At 38.1% G+C, this 10,785-nt stretch overlaps 1 protein-coding gene across 1 annotated transcript; it reads right to left on the bottom strand.

Moving 5' to 3' along the window:
* Nucleotides 1–273: 273 nt before the first annotated feature.
* LOC149785088 (uncharacterized) lies at nucleotides 274–9,188 on the bottom strand. Its single transcript, XM_089978835.1, has 4 exons — nucleotides 9,076–9,188; nucleotides 7,744–7,797; nucleotides 2,394–2,512; nucleotides 274–580 (listed from the first exon to the last, which is right to left on the bottom strand). Exons 1-4 carry the CDS (start codon nucleotides 9,158–9,160, stop codon nucleotides 308–310), a joined length of 531 nt encoding a protein of 176 aa, XP_089834961.1. The 5' UTR covers nucleotides 9,161–9,188; the 3' UTR covers nucleotides 274–307.
* Between the last annotated feature and the right edge of the window lie 1,597 nt (nucleotides 9,189–10,785).

A 10,785-nucleotide genomic window follows, 5' to 3' on the forward strand; every position in this document is an offset into this window, starting at 1 on the left:
CTAATTTATTTATTTAGCTGTAGTGATGCATATAACTTTTTTTGTATAGACAATAAGGTATTGTCACGGAGACTTATGCCGTATAAAGATACATTATTTAAAACACAATATGCACCATTACATTCAAGACTATTAAAGGACAAAAATTCCACAATTTGCAAAAATACACTTTGTGATCAGTTTTCAAAATATAAATATCTAAAAATCTTATTGGTCAGGATATACAGGATTTTTTTCTTTTCCTTTAAGATAACAAAAAGGAGAAGAAATGAACAATTTTGAACTTTTATTGTCTATTCAGTGAAAATTACAATTTGATGTTGAACATCAAGGTCAAGGCTGAAAGGATCAAGAAGGTCGAGAAACAAAGTCGGTCTGAGACCATTGCCAGACGATACCACTCTTGCGAATCTTTTTCCCGCTCATATTTCTCCTCGATAACTCCGCGAAGTAGATTCACGAGACTGTAGTTGGTGTCTCCCGGAGCGCCCCCTAACATGTAGCTGGAATTGTGGTGAATTGCATGGGTTAGGGAATTGTCACGAACGCCCAGAAGCTGTCCTAGTCCAGAGAGGCATGCCTGCAAATCATCGTACAATTTCTAAGATAGCTTTATATAAAACGTGACTATGATACAAGACAGAGACAACAATAAAAATGGTTTTATTAGTAATAATTGCCAACGCCGAAAATAAAAATAACAGAACTAAAGTTTAAAAAATTAAACCATGATGACTTTTAGCAAGTATGCCTCTTATTCGCTCACCATCCCGTTGTTTGTACCCCATACCGATATTAAAAACAAAAATCATCATGGCTATAACAAATGCCCAAAACTTGATCAAAATATTCGCTGATTTATAATTTTTAATGTGACTGTGCCAAGGGGTCCCCAACATTGTCGCCTTATTTAAGTCTCAACGCATAAAGAATCTCTCGATGTAAACAACCAAACAAAACTGATCACTTTTCTTTTCTGGTTTCTCGAACAGTTCATTAAAAAACAGCGACGTCTGAGTCCAAAATTTGCAATTTCTAATTTTAATATTTTAAAAACAAATTGAACAAATAGAAAAAAGAAACTCTTGTATTTATGTGTTCATAGAGACCTAACTCCATAATTTACCGAATTACTGAGATTATCAAAGACAGTGAACTACATTACATCTGTTGCTCGAAAACATACAGCGACCCATGCAAATATGGCGACGGTGTGACTAAAGAAACTCCCGTTGGATTCGAAACGCCAACAATTTGACAATGTCTGGTTTCCCTGGCGGCAGTCAGGTTAGAATCTGTAAATCAATGAATGAAATAACTAAGATATGTTTATTTTGTGTGTATCCTTAATGTCTTTTGATATTAAAATCGGAAGGGGAGATACAAACAAACGAGAGTGCGTGATAATACTACGATAACATGTTGCACACTTTTTCATAGTTTTGCCATTTAATTTATATGACTACTTAACAATGGAGTTTGGCCAATTATTATTTGCCCGAACAAACACCGTCCTTTTTTTTTTAGTCAAGGTCACCTAAACGGCCGACTCCACGAAACTTGGGAAACTGTAAACCTTGTACGTACAGATCAGGGGAGAAAACTCGTAGATCTAGAAATATCACTTCAGTAGTCGGACCGATCCGGTGGCTTAAGTGGTTAGAGCGTCCACCTTGGATGAGGAAGGTCGCAGGTTCGAGCCCCGGCCGAGTTGTACAAAAGACTTATTAAAACTGGTACTAGCAGTACCCTCGCTTGGCGCACAGCAATAAGAGGTTATGGTTAGTGTGTGTGTGTGTGTGTGTGTGTGTGATTAGGTGTTTTAACATAGCTTTAACAATTTTTCAGTCATATCGCTGCGATGTCTGCAGTGTGGCAGTTTATAGTGATGTCTAGCACTGGGGCATCATGATGTCCCACCCAGTCACATTATCCTGACACCAGGCCGACCAGACCAAACACTAACCTCTTAATGCCGAGCGCCTAGCGAGGCAACTGTTAGTACCATTTTTGTAAGTCTTTGATATGACTCTGCCGGGGATAGAACCCACGACCTTCCGCTTCCGAGGCGGACGCTCTAACCACTAGGCCACCTGAGCGGTAGTTAGGGTTAGGACTGGTCAATATGACTCCAATTGTTATAACTACCTTGATGATCCCACCCCCCAAAAAAAAGAAAGAAAAAAAAAATTAAATAAAATAAAAAAGAAAACCACACATATCAGTGGATTAACCGTATTTTTAATATCAAATCCACACAGTCTCCAGTTGACTGCATGCGAAAGAACAGCCTAAGTCATTGCAAATACATTCGACAGAATTTTCTCATAGCTCAATAAAAAAACCGCAAAACAACACATTTTATTGAAATATTAATTAGTATGAAAAGTTACCTTTCGGATGCAGCTTGAAACTCTACCTCTCTCTTGTCGTCTCAAGAAGATATGGCAGGTCAGAATCGAAAGCAGTATTGACAAAACTATCAGGCATAAGGACCACATAGACCAGTCACCTGGAGACAGCAAAATATAGAGTATTAGATAAAGACAAGACAAGAAGTAAAATAAAATCAAACCAAATAAATGATATATATATATATATATATATATATATATATATATATATATATATATATATATATATATATAGTTAACAACTGAATGTACTTGTATATTGATACTTTGTTCCAGACGTCCTTTCTAGTTAAGTTTACACGTAAGCTAGGATATACTGGAGACACGTAAAGAAAATGATATTCAGAGCATATACTGTCTTTCACTCCTATCAATATACTGGTGGGGGTGGGTATTGACATCTCGACCTTCCTTAGAACAACTAAATGGCTATATTTTGTTATTTTATTGCATAGAGTGCACATCTTCTGAAGAGAGCTCCCTCTTTAAATTGATGGCCTTATCAAGCTAACATATTGTCAGACGAGTCATGACAGAAATCGAGTGGAATCGATCATTGTTATGAAAATCGCCAGATCAGTTAATTAAATTCTAAATACGTACGTGACGAGAACATAATGGTTTGCGATTAGCTGTCTTCATTTGACCACGCACATTTCATGCCTTGCCGCTGCATTTTGGTACAACGTGTATCATATAATTTTCAAACAAACCTCCGGGTATTCCAAGCGAAAATCGTCTGGTTGAAGAGTGCCAGAAACGGGCGCAAAATAGAAACGCTATACTAGTCTTACTAGATTTACTTTGAAAATCATTTACATTATTTAATGACACAACGTATGGACTAAAATATCTGCCTACATTGAATTTGCACGACAACATTGTTTTAAAGTTTTTTTTTTATTTTGCACTGTGAGCAGATCTTCAGAAACTACTATCTCTTCAAGTATGTATGAATGTATGTATGTATGTATGTATGTATGTATGTATATATGCAATCAAGAACAACAGGGTTTTGTGATAGCGATAATTGGATGATTAGTGGGGAAACCACGAAGGGGAACCCGAGGCTGTGTTGGTAGCTGGAGGAGGCAGTGAAAACAGTTTGTGGGGCATTTCGTACTGGAGGATGAGCTATGCTTCATAACTAGAAAGAAGCATGAACAGATCATTAGCGAGTGTCTCAAGTACAAAGAGTCGTTAAATCTGCCAAAGAACTAGCAGTAGACATTTTCAGAGAATTGTCTGCAGCAGTCAGAGGAGCGAGAGGTCTGAATGGCTGGAAGCTCACGCCTACAACCATGTTAAAGGATGCTCAGCGGGCATGCGTTGAGTTCGGTCATGATGGAGTTTGGAATCATCTTGATGGCAACAGCTCAAATAGGTTATAAGTCTCGACGGGCAGCTTCTTTTCAGGGCAGATTTATATGAATGTGAGAGTGTAAAATGTATTTAGAGCGATTTGGTCATCCACAAAAGTAGTTGACTGGTTAGACCGTGTGGATACTTACTACTTTGACGACCATTTCTGTCTTGGATGCGCTGTCCTCCAGTGCAGCGACAAGAGCCATGAAGAGTTTGACAATTGTGAACGAGGGCAGTGGCGTGCAATGCAGTAAAATCTCTTCGTGAAAAACGATAACGCTGCGTCCATGCCCAAGCCAAAATACCCGGAGGACACCAGATCCTCCGCGGAGTTATCGGAGGCCCCAAGCGCGAGCGATTGTCTGGTTATGAAAAGGATTTTTTTTTTTATCTGAGGAGAGGCGGAAGCTATGGACAAATCACCCGTGCGATAAACCTTTTCAGCGGATACAAACATTTACGAGTTCTTGGTACCACGCACATGATAGCAAACGGGATGCATGACATATGTATCTGAGCGGAGACATTTAAACTTTCTTTCGCTGGAATGGATGCCCAATAGCATAATGGGACCCTGAGTGCACGGGGCAGATATTTATTCCGCAGGTTATTGTTTGGGACGAGATGTGCACATTGTGCGTTCTCGAAACATTCATCGGCTGGCTCTATGAAGTCTACGTTATTTCTTGTGGTCATCAGAGCCAGCTGCCGCCAATCGAAAGAGAACCGTCGCATGATTTGCCGAAAGAGCACACTGAATACTACATCGATGTAATAGAGGACTACCGTTCTATTAAGCAGGAATTGAAAAGCAAAGAAAAAAAGAGACTGCGTCTCAAATCCGAAAACATCTAGTGTAATCAAAGCACAAAAAAATTGTATTGCGTTTCTTTAGCGATGAAATCCTGAAGAACTGTTGATTATTTAGTGTAAAGAGGTACGAGACGGGACCCAAAACTCCTGTTCAAGTATCATAAGGAGAGATTTACAAATACATCGGTTCCTCTGGTAAACCACTCTCAGGACAGCAGGTACCAGCCCCCAACTCCCGTAATGACTTCAAGCACCAAATAAGACCAATCCTTGTAAAAGACAACACTGGAGAGGTAACCATCGCAGATGCAAACAAATCCACTGCAAGCAACGTTCCCTCTAAGCGAATGGTAGATGTGCGCTCGATGCTCGCTACATTGTGCAATCATTACGGCGACATGAGCATAATTTTTAGATCTTCGTCGATTGCGATGCGCGGAGATGTCTGAGCAGCTGAGCGGCCTCGCTCGCGCAGCTTAGAGGGAATGTTGATTGCGAGTGGTTACCTAGCTTGCGAAAGAATACGTTTGAAATAATCCCAAATATGATACTGTTACACGAGCGAATCAAACACATGAGTGAGCGTGGCTTGAAGTAAGTGTTTTCCACTGTTTCTAAGAACCTCATAACAACAACAATATCTCTAATCACCTCATGGCCGCGCATCACGAAATTCTAATTTCACACTTTGCATTGTCCATTTTACGAAACTTATTCATGCTGTTATAAAGTCGCGGAAAACCTATACATTATGACGTCTGCTCATACAAATTGAATAATAGCTCAAATTGATAAATATTTCTCTATAATCAGCAAATATCACTTAAATCTAGCAAATGTATAAACATATATAAAAATAGCACATACCCTAGGTTTATTACCGTATTTTGGGTACGACATCACAATTCATCGCAGCCAGGGGTTAACCATAAAAAATGCATGTGAGATATGGATTGCTGATGACAACTAACAATAGTAAAAATCTGGAACTGGTAGTGACCGTTGTGGATAACTTGTCCCAGTTTGAACGTGTCGCTGAGCCACCGGTTGTGGGGGCTGAGGCGAAGCGCCTGGCAAAGCAACTATTGCTACCAAAAGTGTTAATGTGGTCAGGGGCACAAGCGAACTCATTAGAACCATGGAATACATATTTCGCTTTTCTTATGCTAAATAATGCACGTTTCAATCATAACGAATGTAATGTGTCTTTAATTAGTGGGAATATCATAGCATTAATAAATTTCTGTCCTAATAGTATTCTGTTTAGTGATTGTATCGGATATTAAATCACCTTTTATTTTTTTAATCACACAATCTTCGACAAAATTTAATTCAAGCTTCCTTTGTGAGTCGGCGGCGGTACAATGGACACCAAATCCAGTCTGATCCGATACTTTATTAATCACATAAGACTACAATATTAAGGTGATGCATTCAGATCTGCTTTATGTCGTGATGTTCTGTCTTAAACTGAATAGGAATATCGGTCTTTCTAGCCACACTTGTGGCTATTTTGTCCGAACGTGATATCTATGATCGAATTATGATTGGGTTTGATTAACAGAAGGTAAGACATTTTATTCCTTCAGTCGTTATTCAGGTAAAACAATTTGTTTATGACAAAAGTTGCTGAAACAAGTTTCATGTTAATTTATTTTATTACCTTTAAAATTCATTCGGAAGCGCCATAGCAATAAAAAGGTTAAAACCGCTGTTAATAGGATTTCACGCTTGGCAAAGCACATTCACCTGTTGATAAATATTGATTTATTTCAGTCAGCTGTTAAGGTATAATCAAGTATAAGTACACGTGGCCAAGAGGATACATAACTGGCAAGATGCACCATTTACAACCATAGCAAACATTATATAGGCATAATGGCTGGCGAAAAAATGGTACGGATATTTTAAATAAAAATAATTTTAGGATATTTTATAAACCGTCGTTTTTGCTATACCTGTTCACGATATGAATGCTTTTAGTGATTGGAGTAGTTCAGAGTGTGTGTCTGTGTGTGTTACATCTTTGGCGGGAGGGTGTATGTCTTGCAAACAATTGTATGGTGAGATAGCATTATAGAACCTTTCTGACTCGCGATGATCTGTTTTGCTCAGATCCTCTGCTTCAGTAATAGTTATATACTCCCTTATTTCGGCACTTTGAAATCCGCATTATTAATAATTCCACTTATATGGTACCAATACAATAAGAAAAAATAAAGATTCGGTCTAAAAATTTGTCCAGGAAAACCGATTTTAGATACAAGTTATTTTTTGTTACCCCCTCCCCCCAATTTTTCACTTTCAAAATACTTCTGGCACTGGAATCGGAGTTTTGAAACATAGTTTAGGTTTTGTCATTATATATAAAACTGAATATTTGCATATTTGCCCCCACCCCCGCCGGTCAGAAGATAGAAATTATGGTTCCGAAAGAATGTCACCCCTCTATGAAATGAAACAGCTAGCTCTAGAGACGTCGACAACTATATTTAATGGATTTGTTCTATGGGCAACTAGTTTTCAAAGAACTGCTCTATCGGCAACAAGAGTTCATAGAATTGCTTTGTTAGTAGAGAAAAGCAAAGAAAATATAAATGTACTGTTTTACCCACGTATCCTCAGATGGAAACCCTTAGAATAATTAAGTACTACAGGGATTGATATAAAAAAAACTTCGACAAACGAATAAATAAAAATCAGCGTGGGTTTTAGACCGATGTTTTACGATTCCTTAATATAGTAATTAGGAAATAAAGGTCATATTCTTTGATCCAACGATCTGATTTGGAATTGGATACTGAAGTCATTCAAGCTTAAGTAAATACAAAACCTGTCCTAACCGCGGTGCCTAGAGAGAATCACGTTGTCTCAAAAATAACTAAATTCAATATGCACAAAATAAACTTATGATTAATTCAAACCCAGAACCATATCCATTTTAACCGAGTAACACGTTTACTATTTTCTGTCCGACGTCTTTAATTGTCTCAAATTTAAAAAAACAACAGCTATAAATATTGATTCGGCAGATGGTTACATTTTGTACAACGTTATGATTGAAAATGTGTAGGTATATTCGTCAACTCTGGATCGACGGAACATTTTTGGGCAAGTATTCATTAGTATCAGTACTTGTATCAGTACCTACCCCACTTAGTATCCTTTGAATAAAACGCAACATGTACTGTCATTAGGAAACCTCCTGAAATAAATAAGAAATATAACTAACCGAGTAACTAAGTAACTAAGTAATTAAGTAATTAACTAACTAACTAACTAACTAACTAACTAACTAACTAACTAACTAAATCAATAACTCAATAAATCAACTTGTCATAACCTAATTATGAAGCAGGTCAGTAATGTCTCCACTCAATCATTAATGTCTTCAGGTGACGAATAAATATGGTAACGGCTAAAACCAAGAACATGACCAATTTTACACTTTGTTTTGAAATTGTTTAGCTTGTAATTTGAGATTAAAATAATTACATGATATCTAAAATAAGAGTACAGTGTGTGCGTTTGTGTTTGTTTGATAAATGTGCTGGAGAACAGACAAGGGCGAGGAATGCGCGCGCGCGCGTGTGTGTGTGTTATTTAGATGTTTAACACATCTTAACAATTTTAGCCATATCGCTACGACGTCTGCAGTGTGGTAGTTTATGGTGATATCTAGCACTGGGTCATCATGCAGCAGACACGTAGCATCATGTCCCACCCAGTCACATTATCCTGACACCAGGCCGACTAGTCCTAAATAATCTTTTAATGCTGCGCATCTAGAGAGGCAGTTGTTAGTATTATTTTTATAAATTTCTGGTATGACTCAGCCGGGGATCGAACCCGTCACCTCCGCATCCGAGGCGGACGCTCTAACCAGTTAGGTTACCGGAACGGTCCAAGGAGGAGGACAGAATATTTACTTAAGAGTCATAAAAACAGCGAATGCAAAACACCTTCGTCAGTTTAATCAATCAGTTCCCTATAGTGGTTATAACTTTTGTAAATGCGATGAATGTAAATCACCCATTGTTCTTTTCTTTTGCTGGATAGCGTGAGGTCAGTATCAAAGTCTCTGGACCAAATGTGTTTTCGAAGGCTTTTTTCATAAGCAGAATTTCTGAAAGTGGGAACTAAATGGCCGATGGGACGCATGCACCATCTGGAGAAGTAATGCATGGGTTAGTTCCACTACTTTCTTCTGAGATAGAAATCCTACATTTCAACAGAGGAACCAGTCGCCTCTTTGATGATAAAATGTCAAGCAGGAAAAACGGAAAAACAGAGATGTGACTGTCGATTCAGATGCATACCAACTTAATATTTAACACGCCAGCTCCGTCAAACCGGATCGTGAAGGTGCAAGAATGAATGCGTTACCACAACCCTATTTGTTCAAGCCAGTTAGGTAGGCCAAATAATCTCGATGTTTTTTTTTTTTCTTCTTCTTGGAGACTCTCTAGAATAAGGATTTTACCTAATGTAATTCTTTGATTTGATTCTGGCGGCAAAAGGAACTGAAAAGGCACCAACAGCAACAGGGCGGCAATGCTTAACGGCATGCTGAAAAGTAACACAAAAGAAAACAAAGTAATTTCACCATGAAGTGGTACAAACGGATTTTTGATCAAGATTAAAATTGATTGGTCAGTCTATTTAATGTTTAATTTTGTTTTAAAAATAATATCAAAGCGCAGTTAAGCGGACATTATGAGATGAATTCGGCGTAATTCGTTTTAAATGTTATCGGATGTCTGGGTGAATAACAATTTGTCGTCATTCAATTTAAGATTTCACATGGTTTTATGCATAGCTGAATCTCTTTTATTGAAACTATTAGGCTGTTTTACACCTAGGTTTAATTTCTCAGGTTACTTTGTTTCAAAGTCTGAACTGAATATAATTTTATCATAGCCACAATCAGAACATGGTGGTGCTGCCTGTCTGATAGGTACTGATGAGGTATTTTGGCCAAGTAGAGACCAGTCATGGTTATTGAATATTCTATCATCACAAGCATACCCAGGTACTGGCTGTGACAATCTTTCCTGGATAGCCATTACTAGACAAAGTCACCAGCCAGCCAGACACAAACCACTTCTCCACCTCAAGTAAGTATTTTACCTACCCCTTTGACTACCAAAACCTGTTATTGTGATTTGTTTCCTATTATAACCAGTCCACACAGGGCCGGCGCCAGACTATCTGGCGCCCTAGGCAAGGTTAAATTCTGGTGCCCCCCTCCCCCGGAAAATATCAATTTCAAAATTTATAAACAATACATTTTTAAATTTTTTTCTTCAACATTTGAAAGTTTCGTATACGGGCAATTTTCACTCACTCATTTTGCTTGTTCCGGTCAGCCTTCTGTTTCGGTCAGACTTAATCTACCCGTTTATTTGTCTCTGTATGAAATAAACCAGGATAAAAACGACCCTCAATAAAACTGAAATGTATTTATTTATTTTTCAAAACTGCTGTTGATTTGGAGAAACGCGCCCCCTGAAATCAGCGCCCTAGGCGACTGCCTAGTTTGCCTATATGGTAGCGCCGGCCCTGAGTCCACAGTACCAAAACCAGAGAATTCCGTCATAACACAGAATACTGGACTAGTGCCATCACTGTGAGACAAACCACCCGAATCAATCCTGTATATTCCATCCCCTTATATAGAACCCAGTATTGAGTATGGTGATAATTCCTTCAATAACCAGTACTAGACTTGGATACCAAAAGTCAGCTGTCCCCAGACTAAGTCTCCAGCTAAAGCAAAGTCTGAAACTATATCAACTTCCACCAGAAACAGGTAGAGTGATTCATCTTCCTGGTATATATAGTATAGGTCACAAGACACGTTTTTGTGAGGGTGTGAAAGCCAATCGGGCATTCCTTGAATGAAACATTTTAAATTCGAATGAATTACAAACGTTAGCTTCGGTATTCAGGTGATGATTTGATTTAAATGAATAATGACATTGTTGGTCACATCCTATTACTTTTTTGTGAAGTTGGTACCATAACCGGAATTCAAGGAAACTGATTGTCTTTTATTCATTAATTTTAGTGGAAGTGTTGAAATAGAATTACATATTTCATACATAAACTTTAATTGAAGGTATATCTCTTGCTGCCTAATTTTACAATTACCAGACTACTAACCACTTGCTATGAGTTTTTACAATTACCA

Source organism: Sinohyriopsis cumingii, chromosome 13, assembly GCF_028554795.1.
Source record: "Sinohyriopsis cumingii isolate HCF-2022 chromosome 13, ASM2855479v2, whole genome shotgun sequence".
Classification (NCBI taxonomy): Eukaryota; Metazoa; Mollusca; class Bivalvia; order Unionida; family Unionidae; genus Sinohyriopsis; species Sinohyriopsis cumingii.

Coding starts and splice junctions, on each gene's coding strand:
- LOC149785088 (XM_089978835.1), bottom strand. CDS start 9,160: ATGCCGTTAAGCATTGCCGCCCTGTTGCTGTTGGTGCCTTTTCAGTTC. Junction 2,513..7,743: donor TTCAAAGGATACTAAGTGGG/GTAGGTACTGAT, acceptor TGCTGTCTCCAG/GTGACTGGTCTATGTGGTCC. Junction 581..2,393: donor TTTCAAGCTGCATCCGAAAG/GTAACTTTTCAT, acceptor GATGATTTGCAG/GCATGCCTCTCTGGACTAGG.